Consider the following 19,003-nt stretch of genomic DNA (forward strand, 5'->3'; position numbering starts at 1 on the left):
ACATATCTCAAATTCTGTCATGAAGTTTGCCGTACCCTCGCCTAATAGATATGATGAACATTTGGCAATACTAGTCCAGTTTCATACGTTTGATAGCAATAGGCACATTTATAAACGCCAAAGTACTCGTATACTTATTATCATTACACACCTATTATTATAAATCCTTTGTTTAGGGACCGAACATTCAAATATCTAAATAAGGCGAAACTTAAACAGCTAGCAATACACTAATAATAATAATGTTATTATTAACACTTGAGTATAAAGTGGACGGCATAGCCAAATATCGTGCAATAAAGATATTAAGAAAAATATCACGAGAAATATCCCGAGTTCCTGAGAAAGTTCAAGTCAAGTTACCGGTGCGGTGTTCACCGAGTGGCGGCACCCGAAGACCTAATTAAAGTAAATTACCGATGTAGAACAGCCGGTGAATACGTTTTTTTATATAAAATAAGTTGATAGAAGATTATAACTTTGAAAATAAATATAATAGTGTGGACGCCGATAACACTAAGCGAGTGTAATTAATACGATGTTGTCGCCAGATACTTACGTACTCGTGCAGGCGAGTCTAAACATACGAGCCTACAGATACACATCTAGCGATGTTGCGATGATAACGGCTTGTTTATATGCTTACTTATTGAACATGACTCAACAGTACTTCTTTTAAATTCATAGATCTATGAAATCTCAGGATTACAATTCGAGCTCAGAGCTCGAGGTAGCTCGGCAGGTGAGTAGAATGGCTATCATTACCATCATTACCATGAGGCATTGCCTACCTCTTGCTCTTATACTCACGAGGTTTATTCATAGACAATTTACTATACTGAAATCATTTACAACGTACTATTCCTCTTTTTATGTACATATGTCCGGAGGGATAACTCAGAAGTTACGTGAGTTTCCGAGAGCATTCAAATTTTATGACAAAATTTCACGATCTGGTAACTAATAACACACAATATCGAATTACTGCAATCGTGAGACGATGTGCATCCATTCTATCATCTAGCAAGCAATAAAAGAAAATTATAATTAAAAGTGAATATCAATAACCGTCTTTCGTTAAACTATATATTGTCAGGTATGACGTTCGCGGTGCGGTGGAGTGTAGGGAGGGGGGTGCTCGAGATCCGCGTGATAACGACACGCACGCACACACTCACGTGCTATCATTGGGTCGTTCTATTAAGTCCTAAGCCTGTAGGCAACACGCCGATCTATACTTACCGCGCTAGCTACATTGCTGACTACGTGTGCCTTTACATTACAGTAACAATAATCTAGTTTCCCAGTGCTGAGCTAACGGCTCCTCTGCTGTTAAGGAGGGGTTTGGAGCACATATGTGACACCCGTAGGTGGCACGACGTGAAATACATGTCGATTACGTAAATAGTCCACGACGTGTAACACGCAGTGCTTGCTCAGATTTGAGCCAGACCGCGCAGTTCCCCCGGCGTGTTCTAATCACCGATTCTTCTCGTTTATACATATTCTATACAATATAACCGATAAGTCGAAAAGTCAGGGGCGATTTAGGTGATTTAAACTTTATTCATAGATGTGTGTGTGTAGGTCGCAGCAGGTCGTTACCGTAGATTTTCCTTTGATGCAAATTAACAATTTTAGAGAATATCATTTCCCAATGGCGTGGCCAGCAGTTGTAATTATCTCGATTAAGTTAAACTTGCCTACAATGCTTTGTGCAGAGTCACGTATATGCTATTGAATCAGTTCAGTATTTTTTCTTAGTAATAAATTGCAATGCTGCTTACACTAACGCTCGCTCACTGCCGCTCTCCGCCCGTAACTTCGTGTACTACACGACACACACTATTCATACTTATCTAAATCAATAACAGATTAATATTAAAGATTTTTTTAAACAAAGTAATTGTTTAGTATTTATACTTCGGACTGGTCAAAACAGTAAGATATTCAATAAACCTGTGTTTATAGAAAATATTAAATATTATCTTTAAGTTTAAATTTTGTATAGACACACAGTTAGCAACTTTTTGATCCGGTTTCTAATTTTTTATTTAAATAATTTTAATAATTATTGTTTAACTAGGTCATGTGTAAAAACTAAGTACATAAAAACTTCCCTTTAGAGCAACCTAGTTTTCTCCCCTCAGTGGTCGACTTTTATCTTCTTATTTACATTGGATTTAGGCCGAACTCAGGTGAGGATGTTCTGTAAGGCGTCCACGCTATAATCCTACAGAGTACATTGAGTATACTTGTGTAAATGTACTAATATACACGCGTAACTCTATGTGAACATAAAATATTTACATAATTATATTATGTTTATTAAAATAATGGAAAAAAGTTTCACATTATTTGCAAAATTATTAAGGGACCCCTGCCCCCACTATTCCCCGCACCACTTGAATAGGAATGGAGGCCTTATCCCAGCAACAGCATTTGGTTGGTCTAGGGTCTCCAGATCAATCCAAACCTGCACGAGGCATCACTAAAACTGTGAGTATAAATATATATATTATTATTATAAATTTATATATATATTTGTATGAACATAGGTTACATTCAGTAAAGATACGAGTACATTGTAAAAAATCTACGTGTAATATATTTGTCTGAATTAATTCGTCAGAACCGTTTCAAAATGCCACCTGAAATTTAGGCGTTGTTTATTCCTTTTACGCCAGGCGCGTTCATGATTTCATACCAGTGGTGTCGTCGCTGGTAATGTTCGTCTTCTATTTCCATGATTTGGTAAGAGTAAGTTGTTATTTTCGGTCTGAGGTTTTGTATTTTCTGAACTGACACCATTCATGCTTCACACCATCATGATTTTTAGTCGACTTTTAAATCTTGGATGTGTTGAATCACGAAATTCTGGTTGGCTGGCTGAGTAGCAGAGTTTACAATTTTATAATTTAAAAAAATAATTACTAGTTTGCTTGTATGAACGTATACTGTGTAAAGTGCTGAGTTCTTAAGACACAATTTTCCTTTAATCAACTTAAGATTGTATTCAAGGGTCGATGGTTTCATCCTATTCTGCGGAAATTCGACAGTGTTACATTTAATCCTTATTACTATTTGACAATAGAATTTCTATTAAATATCGCAAAATGATTTTCAGTAACCTCAAAACGATCTTTCGAAATCTCTAAACAGATCAACTATCAAGTGGTTCCATATATTGACGGCTGTCAGTCTGTCAAGCGGACAGCCGATAAGCTGCGCGAGCGCCGCCCGCCTGCCATCTCGTCTAACACGCTTCTTGTGTATGACCTATTATTTATCGCAAGAAAATTGAAAATATTTTGATCTTTTTCTGTGATTCCACCGAATATAGGGCACATGGCCACCATCCTGAGAGGGCCCCGAAGAACCAACAATTTCCTTCACACGTTTGTGCTCACGTTGACTGCTATGTATATTTTCGAAAGTGATATATTTGAAAGAAATAACTAACATATTTATCAAAAAAGGCTATTGACGATAGTCGATATAAAAAGTAGAAAGATGTTCTCTTCATGATAGAATATATACTATAAAATAGCCATAAGATCAACCAATCAGATTCCTACGAATTTACGAAAATTACCGCACCGTTTGTTTGAAACTATATTTAAGGCCTGGCCATAAGCAAATTATTCGTACATGATAGTAAATATCTACCAAAAGGGCCCCAAATTAATGGGTGTCCAAGGGCCCAGCTTAGCTTGAGACGGCTCTGTCCATAACATCACTGATTTAAATTCTATATTATATATTTGATACTTAAGTTTGTATCGTTAAGGCTAAAGTTAGTTTTAGTGTCGTGTTTTTTAGTTAAATGCAAATAGAAAGTTAATTATGTCTAATCGAATAAAACAGGAATAGAAACTAAAAAAATATAGTAATTTGTATCTAATATTGGGTCCTGAATCACATTCACGAACTGGGCGTTAATAAATAATTCGCAAAAATAAAAATATTTACTAGTAAGCGATTTATTTTCGATCGATCTTACAAAAACAAGGATGACAGGAGATAAGCGGTGATCTGTGAATCATGGAGGCGCACATGTCGCGATCGCGGCCGCTGTCGAGTTCTGCACCCATCGACTCGAGTGTCTGATAACGCTTGGAGCAGCGCATGTGAGCTACGCGTATGTAGCGTCGCCCGGAGACGCGGCCGTCGGTGGAAAATTTGTTCAACTTTCAGTCTACGTTACATTACGCACTTTACATCGCAGGTTGATACTGACGGCTGAAGTTGTCACGCTTGACGGCTGTATTGCGTATCGGTTTCAAGTTCGTAAAAGTTGCTGACTTTTGACAGAAACAACGTTCACAAATAGATTAGATTGTAGGTAATGCGGTCGGTGGTAAGGAACCACATTTTTGCTTGCTTACGGGACAAGAGTGTTTGTCGGCCGATGTTATAACTTACTATTACATGAAACAAACCTAAAATCGAATAAACTTATCCTCTAGGATATAAATGTACAATAACAATGTAGCGAAACAGGTTTCATGACTTTCACGCAGTAGAATTGTGACCCTTCAAAAACCCATTTTACGATATGGAATGACTATTTAATGTCGGTATCACTAAAAGTAAGAACGTTTATATTACTGTTAAACAACACGTACCAACTTACACACGTTCAACTTAAAGCCACTTCGAGACAAGTGGAGAAATAGAGCGAGCACCGTGTCGCGCCTTAGGAGTCGCTCTGCCATCGCGACGACTCGCGTGATGACGACTGCGATCGTAAACGTAACGTAACTCTTTATTCGGCTAGAAGTTATTTAAAACAATTTTCCAATATTCATTGCCAATCTGTTACACGTTTTTGTCCTTGATCTTGATAAACTTAATTTTAATTTTAAGGTTTTAGTAATTGGTTATTGGCGACAGCGTTCTTCGTGACCTGCACTGCCTCGCACGTGCGTGGTACTCACAGGGCGTGGAACCATTAAAAGAGTGTAGGTACGTATCAAAGTACAACATTTTTAAGAATATGTACTAATCAGTATCGTTATTTTATTTTAAAATATTTTGAACGCTTGTTGCCTACCACTTAATTAGCTTCGAATGGTTCGAATGGTTCAGGATCTATATTCTCCACTCTACTCAGAGTTGTACGATCGAATAATGCAAATAGCATGTTTTGTGCTATTTTATATACGAACTTGCCTAATATTCACTTAAAACGTTATGAAATTACAGTTGATTAGTGCTCTATTTATTGAGGCCTTTTGCTTTAATTTATATAAGCTGTATTATTAAACTTGTTAGAATTACGAGGTATAACTTTCGATATGTGTGTCGGTTTCTACGACTTTGTAATGTGACTACCACCGCCCATGGACATCTGCAACACCAGGGGGCTTGCAGGTGCGTTGCCGGCCTTTCAGGAAGGAGTACGCTCTTTTCTTGAAGATTCCTAAGTCGTATCGGTTCAGAAAAACGGCCGGCGAAAGCTGGTTCCACAGAGTGGTTGTGCGAGGCAGAAAATGTCTTAAATTCACGCTGTTGTGGATTTTCGGACATCTAGGTGGTGTGGGTGATATTTTGAATTTTGACGAGATGTCCGAAGGTGAAATTCAGCAGCCGGGATTAATCCGAACAATTCCTCGGAACATTCCCCGTGATAAATTCTGTAGAAGATGCAGAGAGATCCAACATCTCTACGCAAAGCCAAAGGATCAAGCAGATCGGAAAGGGCTTGATCGTCGATAATTCGAGCCGCTCTACGTTGGATACGGTCAAACGGAAGGAGTTGGTACTGGGGAGAACCCGCCCAGAGGCGAGAGCAGTATTCCATGTGAGACCGAATTTGCGCCTTGTATAGTCTTAGACGATGGGCCGACGTGAAATACTGTCTTGCCTTGCTGAGCACACCGAGCTTTTTTGATGCCAATTTGGCTTTGCCTTCCAATTGATCGCGGAAATGAACGAGACTCGAAACATCGACGCCAAGTATTCCGATACTAACTGTGGCGGCTAACGGAATGTTCTCGAATCGTGGAGATACGACAAATGGTGTTTTGTAGCAGTTAACGCGCAAACTCGCGTCTTTTTGGGGTTGAAATGGACTAGGTTTAGCCGACCCCAGTTCGAGACTTTGTTTAACGAAGACTCGATTTCAGACTCAAGTTTGTTCCGGTTTTCTTCGACGTTTTCCCGAGAAATATTAGCACGGCCGTTGTATGAGGTGTAGCACGGCCGGTGTATGAGGTGTATTATACAATAAATCGTTTCAGTCAATTGATTAATGAGATATGTTTGTTGTTTGAATAGACCACTGTACTCGCAGGTACTTATTCAGAGTACGAGTCGCTGTAAGGTCGAGTAGAAGCGGGCGGCGGGCGCGGCTGCTCGACGCTCCTACAGAACTAGCGACATCCACGTCGACTATCGGCGGTAATTAGAGCGATGATCGATGTCTCAAGTAAGCCCCGATAAGATAACACCTCAGCGCATTACCGGCTTATCGAGCATTTTATTGTCACATATCCATTGTAAAAATTATTGTTTTAAACCAAATTATTATAGCGACATAAATTCAAACATAAAAAGGATTATAAATGATGCTCCAAGCGTAATTGTCCCAAGGCTCTGTGACGTTAACTCAACGAGAGTTCAGCTATAAAATGTATACTTTTCTCTGACATGAAAACTTGTTACTTTGACTTGCTTGACGGTTCTATCCCGCGAGATTACAAGTAACATTTAGGTACTATAATTATGATTGGGTGCACAGGAACCAGAGTAATTATACGCACATTACATTTTGGTTAAAGTTGTACCTGTTGTCAGTGGATTGTTAATATTTCTTATTCTCTCAATATCTATGGTGACTTTATCAGATGTTTACTATTTGAAAATAAAATAAAATGGTAGGTATCTATGACCCTAGATCGACCTTTGTACGTTATCATTTAAATTATTATAGTTGTGTAACAAAGTATTCTGATTCTGATCCTTTTGGTCTGATGGAGCTCACGCTTCACGCGTAATGTTCAAACATAATACACACATACATACCCTTCCTCAGAGGTAATCAAAGCCGTAACCACCATACACATGGCGTTTGATTAATACTACTGCGAAATCACACTGTTAGCTCTTCAGAGACTCTTACTAGGAAAAATGGTTGTGTCGCTGCGTGAAGTAGTACTTCATAGCCTTGTTAACCAGACCTTATAGCTCTACCTTCTCGACCGACATACGAGCCGACCTACAAGTTGGCGCGGAGATATCAGCTATTCCGCAAGATATGAAACGCCAGGTGCTGATAGATTTCGTCTCTTATTTTATAAATAATACAATTTCCTTTTTGATTCGCCTTTCCACTTTGGATGGTCTATTCCTTCAACTGGTTTTTTCGTTAATATAATAAAGGCGGCCGCGATGCAACTGAATGTCTTCTTTTTGCGAAGGTTAAATGCAGATTGTAACTTGATTTTTAACTATGAAATTATAAAAGGTAATGCTTCGAAAAATCGCTATAGACTTAGCAAAGCGGAGTATTTTCGGTGTTTGTAGCTGTGAGGTAAACATTAGTCAACTGATAACGCTAGCTCCAAATATTGTTACTATTTGTTTAATAAAAATGTACTCGTATTTCAAATATAAGATAAAAACTTTTCAAGTTTTTATTTTAGAAATAAAATGTTCAATGTAATAAAATACGCATCACAAATTATTTGAATTTGATAAATACCTAATCGAAGTGAAATCTTTTACTAACTACATACTCGACGCCAAAAATGATTGAGAACAATAAAACCATTACACTGGTGTATAAGGAGAGGTCATTTACTTAAGCGCGTACATTTTCCACGGACGTCCCCACGGATCCCTGAAAAGCAAGAGCCGCACAAAGCGAGGGCAGAAAATGGTGAAAACCGATCCGACCAATCGTGCGCCGCTCTCGCACTCACACAGGCGCGCTGGCCCTCCTCGCGTCCAAGCCCCTCCCGCCCCTTGTCCCTCGCCCTCGCTGCGTCGCCGCAGATAACACTCGATTTGACGATTCCGTGAGTGATAGTGAGGCCGGAGCGATGCTCCTCACGCCTACGAAAAAAGTTTTTCACTAATAAATCGGACTTGCGAAATTTTAAATACACTTAAGGTAAGTCATGTCAATCTTTCATTAAGTATACCGCATCGAATGCTGTCATTGCACGGTTTGCGCACGGTTTGCGAGATCGTCAATGGTTCGGAGACTCCAGTCGACGCAAATACGACTTCAATAAGTTGTCACGACAAATAAATTGACAGTCATATCATGATTCACTGAAAGCCTCCGTTCGCTCTAATAATGTTACCCGTACAAACGCACATACCTGAGTAAAATAATTGTCTAACTATATCTTAGCTACAGCGACGTAGGCATACCGAGGGACCTTTTAGGAGTAAATATACATGAATTAAACTTAGGTACTGCATTATGAGTAATTTTTTAATAATTTGTAATCGCGGCATTAGGAAATAATATTTAAGAAATTGAACAAATATAATAAATAATTTCATTTTGACATAGGTAATATTTCGATGACGTAAAATACATTAAATATCAAAGTATTAAATTATATTATAATATTCTCATAGTCATAAAGTACACCAATGAATATACTTATTAATATTTTTCGATGTAATCAAATTAAGATATATGTTAGATTATATTGTAACAAGATTGTAATGCAAAACAATGTAGGTACGCAAAGAGCTAAAATGTTTCAATTACCACCAGCAATATTGTTGATCCCTTTCGCAAGACTGGAACCTGTTCTCTGGAAATAAAACATAGAAATATAGAAGGAGTAATAAAACCAAAAATAATTATTGTAACATCAGCCGCACGACATTTCAGGCATTCCAACGTAGCAAGTCCACTCGTTTCCCAGTGTCACTCATAAACAATATATTCGTATATTTTTAATTTAACATTGCATGTTTTCGTAGTATCTTCAATCTCTTTATACTTTATTTTATAAATATCTTAATAATCAGTTGATATATATGATGTTCAGAAAGTAATGCGTGTATAATTAGAGGAAGAGAGACAACAATACGTTTCGCGGGGTTATTAAAGTTGTCACAATTTATTTTTATTGTTATTAGTCTATTTAAAACAATCTGTTTACTTACAATACTGACTACTAGTGATGGTACTAAAAGTATGCTTCATAATTAATACGTGAGCGAACAACGGCCGTCTGTACCCGTCCAGTTTATTCGTCATATGAAATTCAAAACGCGTTTCATAAACAAAGTATTTTCGAATTTTGTATCGTATTAACAAACATAATACAGTATAACCCTTAAATACAATGTGAACACTTATTGAATACTACCTGCAATAAATAACTGCTCATTGAAGGTTCAGGCAAGGTTCAAGCGGTTAACGCTTGATTTACGGCAACTTATTTATAATATTACAATTTTTATAAACAGAACTCTCATGAGCTAGGTGGTTCAATGACTTCGCCGCAGACGACACGCTGAACGCTCTGAGCTACAATAAATATTTTATTAATATGGCCGTTATCAAAAGATGTAGGGCCCGGTGTGGTTATCGCAGGATCAGCGCGTTGAGCAAACACGCTTGCCATAAAGTTCCATGAGCTCTGCGGTGCCGGAAACTTTACCTCGTGGCGACCGAAATCATACTCTACCGCGTCAGAGTAAAGCTGAAATTTCTATTTCGTGGACATAGACCTTTTAAAGGAAACAAAAGTTGTCGTATTGCAACCAGCAAAGGTATAAATTTCTACGGAGGATCCAATGTTTGCTCATGACGAGCACACAACGCTCGACCGTTCATGTATGTGTACATTGTAGCGTTTGGCTCCACAAGCAGAATTAAACATGATTTAAAGTCATTAATAGTTTCACGATATACTTAACTTAAAATTATTTAGCGATCGTATAATAAGTACAAAAGACGTATGTTCATTGGGATTTCCAAAACAAGCACTCTGTAAACAGTCAAACATCGGTCGGACGTACCGCGACGGACAGGCGAACCGGCGCCGGCGCCGCGTCGCTTGTTCCCTATTTGTATTTCCGAGCCGACGTTGCTCTTCCGGTTCAAAGCCTTTACTTTTATTTGCTTCATTTCTACGTAAGGAAATGTTGACTTTTAACCAAATATATAATACAGCCTATTCCGAGTAATTCCATTCTAAATTAATTTAAGGCAAAAATGCACTCTCAGTGCACAGGAAGAGCATTAAGCATATTGTATTTTGTCATTTTGCAGAGTCAATATGGAGAATGTTAGTGCAATGATTCAAAGAAATGAGGAACAAAGAGATGGAGATAATAACGAAGCGTTACAACTCGTGAAGAACGAAGAGCGACAGGACATGGCGGGCGGCGAGTCCAATGTAGGCGGAAACGGGGAGGGCGCATCGCATCCTGCGTCAGGCGCGGTGGCAGGAACAGAGTCTAACGCTGAACCACACTCTGTGATTACGTCGCGGCGCGCTCTCAGGACTATAACGACAGCTGGACACATCACCGACGGCACGGAACTAAACGACGACGGTGTTAAAGGTGAGCCTCCTGAACCACAACAGCTAGAACACGAACAAATGCAGTACGCTCCCAAGCTAGAAGATACGGACGGTCGGAACGCTGCGTCTCATTATGACGAGGAGAGATTGAGACTGGCCGAAGCAGAAACTGCTAGATACTTAGCATTTAAACAGGAACCGTATCGTTCCTTACAGTCTCCTACGCCAGCACCTCAGGACAAGCGACTACAGCCACAACCGCAATACGCGCGAGGTCCGCCGCCACGGCCCGCTTACGGTCGCGGGCTCGCTTTACGCTACGGCACACCTCACCATGTTATTGTGGCACAGGACGGTGACACTGAAGAACACTCGCATGAATCATTTCTACAAAAAGAGAAAGCTGAGCAACTACAGCAGGCCTATGCAGCCTCTGAAGCTGCGAATGCACAGGACGGCCGGCAATACGCGGCTGTTCTCAGTGATCAAGTGGCCGTCTCCTCCGCCTTGGAAATGATCCAAACTACATCGTTAAGTAACCAACAGGCGGTCGGAGTCGCTTACCAGCAGGTGGTTATTGTTTTTTAATATACAAAGTAAATTGATTTTAAATTTATTAAAAATATACTTATTTTCAAAAGGTTAAGTATGAATCGCGTGGTGAGGGCGAGCCTCGGCCGACGACGTACGCGAGCCTACAGCCTGTAACTTCAGTGCACAGTGCGAGCGGGTACACATATGCGGGTCAGAGCCCGCAGTACGCGGCAGCAGGCTACAGCACGTACAACAGTAGCAAAGAACTCCTGACACTGTACGGAGCGGGACCAGCGGCGCCGCGGGGAGACGACTCTCCGCCCGGGCTACTGTACCGCAGTGACCCTACACTTTCCTCTTCCTCCCTTAACTCTCGAGGCGCTCACGTCGTGTATGGCTCCGTGGTGCCACAATCACAGGCCGTATATGAAGCACCGCCTAGCCCTAACTCGCAGCAAGTAAGTTTTATCGAACTGTATCGTATGTTCTTCATTAATCTTACATATGACGTGAAACTTAAGTGTCGTAAGACTTAGAAACAAGTGAAATTGTGTATGTCTATCATAGGTGAACGTATTGTACACGCACGGTAACACAGTGCAGTACAAAGTGGGCGGAGAGCACTACCTCGGACAGGGCGGCGGCGTGGAGTACGTGCCGGTGTCGGGCTACGAGGGCGGATTGCTCGTCGAGAGCTACGCGGCGCCTGCGCAGGCGTGGCCCGGCCACAATCTGCTACCCATAGACGACAGTTTTGATCCCAGTACGTGTTATTTTAAATTGATTCGACTTTATAATTTATCTCGTTTGTAATACCAAGATGGAAAGCATGAAGAGATAATTAAAAACTACGTTCGCTACGTAGGTATGGCAGGGATGGGCGAGGTAAAAGAGTGCGTGAACTGCGCGGCGGCGACGACTCCGCTGTGGCGGCGCGACGGCACCGGTCACTATCTCTGCAACGCGTGCGGCCTCTACACGCGCATAAACGGCGTCAATCGACCACCTCTCAAGGGCCAAAAGGCGAAACCTCAGCAAGCTCTCGTAAGATTCTCATCATGATTGATGTCGTGTAATCGATTCGAAATGAAGATCAAATAATATATGTATCGATTAATACTGGTTATTGCCCAACAGCCGACGAACGGCAATCGCCGAGTGGGAGTGACGTGCGCGAACTGTCGCACGTCCAACACGACGCTCTGGCGACGCAATAACAACGGGGAGCCGGTCTGCAACGCCTGCGGCCTCTACTACAAACTACACAACGTAAGTTACCAAACGTATTGTGTGTTACTTGGCGGTCGATGTTTGTAACTCATTATCTATCGGTTGATGAATGAACGCAGATGATAATGTAGGGGGTATGTAGTATTTACAATTGGTATAAAATCGTATAGATAGTTCCATATCGCGTAAGTAGGAGCGCGATTGTGCATCGATTACGGCGGGTTGGTTGATTAGATGGCACCGGAGCAGCGCAGGTATCTAATCGCAGCTCTGCAGCTCGTTTATCAGGGAACTCCTCGGCAAATATTGGGCCTGTATAAAAAAATCAAAACACAGGGTCTCATCTAATCTCTCGAGATAAAACGGTCGGGGCTACCGACTGATAGAGAATTATCATCGCGTCCACGAATATTCATAATGAGATAAATAATCTTTTATCAATTATCTCCTTACGAGTAGATACGCTTGTTTAAAGGATGATAGGCCCGCATGCCGGCAGATTACGAGGAGTTTCCCCGTCTGTCGGGGGCGCGACCGGCTCTCGGACGGTCGTCTGCGCTCGATCACTACGACGATTCATTATGTGAAGTGTATGTGTACAGGTTAACCGTCCACTGAGCATGAAGAAGGATGGAATCCAGACGCGTAAGCGCAAGCCGAAGAGCATGGGCGGAGGAGGCGGCAGTGCAGGAGTGGCGCGAGGCGGCGCTCTCTCCGGTAAGTCGCGACGCCGCTTATTTGAAGCTTTTGTGCCGCAATATAGGGAGACCGTTCGCAATATTCATAGCATCACACAGCCCGACGAGTGAGACTATTTTACTTCGGTTTCGTTACGCTCACTCGGGAGTGACACGAGTGACCGAACGTAAAGGGAACTGTGTGGCGCTACGTATCTGATAGTGCGCGGCCGCCTAACCGGTGTGTGGTTGTGCGCAGTGGAGGCACACTCGCACAAGGTGCTGCCTCCGCTGTACGCGGCGGTGGAGGGCGCGGGTGCGGGCGCGCCGCTGCTGCTGCTGCCCGCCGCGAGACACCACGCCGACCTCGCGTGAGTACGCCCTCCTACCTACCACCTTCGGTCCTAGCCACCGCTTGCACTCTTCAGATACTGTCCTTCTATTTTCTTAACCACTCTTGCAACAGTAAGTTTCGTTACACGTGAAATCGTAACTCAATCGGGGGCATGTTAGAATAATAAACTTTTAAACGTGTATAATCAATTCAGCTGGCGCTCGCATCCTGCGCTCCAGGACGAATGCTCAATTTTATCGATTCCTAATTCGAACGAAAACCTAAACGTTCTTCAATTTTCTATTTCGTAATTTGAAAATCTATTTGCACGCTCGCTCTGCCTTAGTATATAATATCGCACGTCGTCTATTTGCGCGTGTCTTACGTTATCTCAACCTTTACGACAGGCTCACATTCAGAATAGCTGTCTAAGAACATTTGTATGCAGCGGCTCGTTTCAGTGCGTTATAACTCGGTTCTGTTTCAGGGTACCAGCGCTAGAGCTCTCCGGAGTGGCGACCTCCACGCAGCACTACCGTCCACCCTAACGAAACCACTACTGACGCCGTAGGAGCTACCTCGCTGCGTGTCGTGCTGTCGTGCTGTCGTGTTTGACGTTTCGAACATTACAATGTGAGGTTGGACTATGATTATTTGTTCCTTGTCACCAAAGCGCTACCAAAATAGCATTTATGATTATGATATCTCGAGCGGATTATCTTCCGATCGCTGCCGATAGCCTGCTATCGCTGTACAGTGTTGTAATATACCAGTTTAAAATGCGCAAACATGGCGTTTGTGAAGAGATTTTATTCGTATTTAAGTATAGCATAAAGTACCTAATGTTATGTAAACTTTTGTAAGGCCAAAGACAGCATGTTGACCCGACGATTACCCAGTTCTTAAATATTCACTGAGATCATAAGCAGTGATAATAAGGAAGATTTGCACAGTCTATTTTATCATAAAATGAGTATCACACCACGTGGGTAAATTGGTCGAAATGTAATTTTGTTCATTAATTTTACATTAGATGCGAGCCAGTTAAGTAAGAACAGTTTGAGTCGACGTCGTAGCTAAATAAAAACACAATCAAATGTTAGTTTATCTACTCATCGGTGTGAAATAATCAATCAATTTAATAAATCTGTGCTTTTGGCTACGCAATTGTGTTATTGATGTTTTATTTGATAATGTTTTAATGTAAATAAAATGTACTGCTGTCGGGAGACGAGGCTCCTTGTGAACAATCGGATAAATATGTGTAAAGCTATTTACTTTATGAGATATTGTATTCTGATCACGGCTATCAAATATGACGAATTTATTAATATATTTATATTAGATGTAATGTGTACGTGTGGCCGCGTGTGTGTGTTTATGTGTGCATGTGTGTATGTGTCTGTGTTTAACGAGTGAACTCTGTACAAATTTTTTATTTATACTCGACAACAAACAACGAATAGATTTGCGTGTAATATATAATATATACCTCCGTGATTGTTTTAACTTGGGACCGAATTTTAATAAATTTCTTGCCAAATGTGTGTTTTTTTTTAATTAATTTTTCTGAAACATCAAGTAATTCGGTAGTAAGTAGATAAAGTTTAAATAAAACTAAAATCTCGATTCGTCTTTAACTTATTACCACGAACCACCATTGACCACTAACATCGTCAACGCGACACCAACCTTGGGAAGTAAGGTTTCTTAAGCCTGTAGTTACTGAGCCAGTGAGCCAATGTAACCAATCCAAACCGGAATACAACAAATCCACGTACTGTTATAGGGCGGAATATTATTTTCTTAAAATATTTGGACCTATATTCTTGGGTGTCTCTGCTTTTTCGTCGTGTTATATTATGAGAGGGAGAGAATAAAGAGTATCTCCCCGCAGATGGAGTTGGGTAACTTCTCTTTAGAATGCCGCCGCGGCCATAATCACTCAGAAGGACGTTGACACCACTATAATATTGATATCCAGATATATGAACGTGGGGAATGGTGCCTCTGGGCAAAAAATGAACTAGCCCTCCTGTCACCAGTGGTGGCTATAGGGCGTGGCGTTATAATTATTGTTCATTATTAAGTAAATTGATTTTAATAAATAATATAAGTATATTTTTCAAGAAAGTCGCTTGTGAGGAGCTCTTTGCCCCACAGCTTTGTCTTTTTGAAGAGAAGGCTTGGAGATAATTCGGTCACTCTGGTTCAATGCGGTTGGTGGTGAGAACATATGGCAGACACATTCAGGTTTCCTTACCAATTACGATCTTTTCCTTCACAGCTGAGCACGAGATGAATTATTATAAAAATAAATTAAATTCATGGAAATTCAGTGGTGCCGGGTATGAACCCGCAATCATCGGCTATCAAGCGCGATCTAACCACTGGGTCATCTCAGCTGTCTTAGACAGAGCATCAGGGAATATAATAAAAAGGATGTATTTGCGGTTAAAATTCAAGTACTTACGAAAATATGCACTGAGTAGTTGTAACGTTTTCTTCATATGTTTATATAACTATTAATTCTAAATTTAGTGTTAGTTTATATTTTGTCGAACTACATATACCTATTATTAGTTATTACAGAAAGCAATGTTTTGATTATAAAAAAATAATATAGCGTCATCTACTGTATGAGGACAACACTATAGTTTTCTTTACGTGCTCATAGATGGCGCTTTTAAACCCATTATATTATTTTACAACGAATTTCTTTTAAACATAGTTTGTCATAAAATATAAAATAAAATACCAAAACAGAATAAGATATAAATGAATGAATAAATTATTTATTTAATGACTAAGATGTTAAAAAATATAAAATGGTTTTAGAACCTTTTGTTACTTTCATTTTAAAACACCTCTACGAATGCCATCGTAATGTAGCACTGCATCCAATAGAGGGCGTTACGAGTCATAAAGTTAGCATTTGTAATATTTCCTTTTATTTCGTTATCGAAGCTTAAGTGGTCCAAGCTGGTTCTCGTATTAGCGACTCGTGCAATTCTTAAGTAGATATCTGTTAACAAGTCTCTCTTCATTTTAGCGGAGTAATTACTTCAAATTGACGACATACAATACAATTTGTTTGAAAAAATAAATACCTTCGTATACACGACAGCGATACAAAGGAGACGTGTAAAGCCGAGGAAAGCTATACTTAACAATAATTATGATAAATTAATACACATATTTAGTAAATTATCAAACAAAATCCTTATTTAGTTTTTGTAAGCAAATATTTATTGAAGGCAAAATATGATTAATTAAAATAACTAGTTTTCCTGAATGTACGTACGCGAATTTAAATAACTTGCTAAATTAATAATAGTTTTTATTAATTACTGATCGTAAAATATCAGGTGTTAACTATCTTCATCCCGGATGTACCGATTTTAATGATAATTTTTTGTTTATTACAAAGTAGTCTGAGATAAAACTCATTAAGATCTAATGAGGTATAATATTTCTCGGAAACAATTTATTCGATCTTGAGTAACCTAATGTAACTTCATGCGTTTTCAATAAAAATATTTTTCGAACTGTATTAAGCTGCTTCTTTCTTTTCTAAAAATAGATGCAGAGTTCACATTTATTCACCAAATAAACTACAATTACAAAAAAACAATCGACTTAAAAGGGTTCGCCCTAATTTAGGATTATACCGAAAATCGAAATTTAAGCACTTACTATACATATTTTATGAAGGTATGGTATATACTTATATGTCACTAAGTATATTTCATAAAACTATATATATTTTTTTAGAAACATATATTCTATTCGATATTTTGTATGGAATTTATTTACATCGAGTTTATGACGTCCTTGGCGAATAATATATGATAATTTAAAACATAAAATACGAGATCGTTATCTAATTTCATCTCTCGGTCGCTTTTAAGATCAAACAAGCAACGGAATATTTAAAAGTGGAAGAATATTAATGGTGATTTAACTTTTGCTTCTACCGCGTACAAAGTGCGAGTATTTGTTGATGGCACGGCATTCTGAGAGCGTTACCCGTTCCGTACCCACCACACGCTCTAACTATGAAAAACCAACAGCTGCTGTAGAAACGCGTCTCTCAAACGTATTTGTACCGTTTATAGAAAAGGGTGAATTCACAATCAGTTGAAATGCGATTCAACAGAGAAATAAAATAATTTATTTGAATTTCAGTTTACGATTCGCCTCGTGCGCAACATTCTAGGAAAACATACTAAAGACAATACGAGCGTCGGGTGATGTTCGCCCGCGTCTGCATGCACCAATCCACATTAGATTAGCGTGGTGGAGTGTAGCTACAAGACTTATTTAAAAATTAGGTTTAGAAATTTAACATAATTACGGTCTTACGGATTCCTTTTAATGTCTTCAAAGATTGCCACTCGTTAACAAATATATTACATAGATGTTTTTATTATCTGTGGCGTAGATGGGTTCCTGTTATAACCACTATTGATGATAAAATATTAGTAAACTGTCCCAAATATATTTTGTATGACAGATATATAGTTTTTCGTTTTCCATGTAACTTCATGTGTTGTATGTATGGTTCAAAACTTCGAACACAAATTTGAAACTCTCAATGGTTGGCAACCATTTTAATTTTGGAGCCGGTGATACAACTGCCGAAATACTATTCGCTATAAAATATTTACACCATGATTTTAATGTTTGAAGCATATAATAAATATAAAACTCATAAATATTTCTAAACTACAACATTAATGGAAAGCAGACAATTAATGAACTTCTAGAAATAATAGCTAACGGCTTTTCTTGTGTTGATTTATCGGACGCAATTTGTCGTTGACCTAATGCGAATTCTGAAGTTACGAGTGACTGTTTGGGACTGGTTCTTGTTCTACTATAGACTAATAACCATAACACGTCATCCCATCTCATTAGATTTAATTTTGTCAAATGACATTTCTAAGAGTAAAGTTGGAGTAGGTTATAACTTTGACAATAGGAAATACCAATTTCGTCGTTAAGGTCTTGTCTCGTGGTGGCTTTTAACATTAATTATATTACTTTATAACTGCGTTGAACTTGTATCTTCTTTATTTTTATACATTTATACATTTTACAAAACAAATACAGAGACACAAAAGTAGTCTTTTTTAAATCATTGTCTATTTGTCGGAGCGGGCGGCGCTCACGCGGACACGCCCGGACAGGTCTTACTAAGATTATACGCATTCAGCTAAAAATCTACTTGTTAATTATTATTATGATATCAGCAAATCAGTAACTTTTTAACTTTATATGAAAAAGCTTTCAAATAATAATATAAGTATTTATCTCATAACTTTTTGAATTTATTATATTACCTGAATACTATTATTTTTAAGATTTAATTTTGCCAAAACTCTACAAAGATTCATTAGATTTGAAATATGTGAAATACAGAAAATGTTTTCTTTATAGAAAAAAATCTGTATTTCACATATGAATCTCCGACCGCCACCAACTGGCTGTCTGTTGAACTCGTGGCCACTAGACCGGATCGAGAGCGGACGGCGAGAGACCAAACGCACCAGCGCCCTTATTTGCTTTCCGAGGCTTTCCTAACATCCCAAATATTTGTCTTGTCTGCTACTGAGTGTTGTTAATATAAACCCCCGAACTTCAAATGGTTAAATCGAAACCAGGACCCTGCGCTCAGCAGCCCTATAAGCTACCTACGAGGATATTGGAAAAGGCAC

The 19,003-nt window shown here is 39.3% G+C and overlaps 1 protein-coding gene across 2 annotated transcripts; it reads left to right on the plus strand.

Annotated features, from left to right (window-relative positions):
• The first annotated feature begins 7,995 nt into the window (after positions 1-7,995).
• On the plus strand, positions 7,996-14,828 carry LOC113392812 (transcription factor GATA-6-like). Of its 2 annotated transcripts, XM_026629410.2 has the most exons (9): positions 7,996-8,119; positions 10,253-11,078; positions 11,150-11,500; positions 11,610-11,805; positions 11,908-12,086; positions 12,180-12,311; positions 12,875-12,989; positions 13,209-13,320; positions 13,771-14,828. In XM_026629410.2, exons 2-9 carry the CDS (start codon positions 10,260-10,262, stop codon positions 13,829-13,831), a joined length of 1,965 nt encoding a protein of 654 aa, XP_026485195.1. In that variant the 5' UTR covers positions 7,996-8,119; positions 10,253-10,259; the 3' UTR covers positions 13,832-14,828. The 2 variants fall into 2 exon arrangements, with proteins under 2 accessions (XP_026485195.1, XP_026485196.1); XM_026629411.2 differs by lacking the exon at positions 13,209-13,320 and having other exon boundaries at positions 7,997-8,119.
• The last annotated feature ends 4,175 nt before the right edge of the window (positions 14,829-19,003 follow it).

Source organism: Vanessa tameamea, chromosome 5 (assembly GCF_037043105.1).
Source record: "Vanessa tameamea isolate UH-Manoa-2023 chromosome 5, ilVanTame1 primary haplotype, whole genome shotgun sequence".
Taxonomy (NCBI): Eukaryota; Metazoa; Arthropoda; class Insecta; order Lepidoptera; family Nymphalidae; genus Vanessa; species Vanessa tameamea.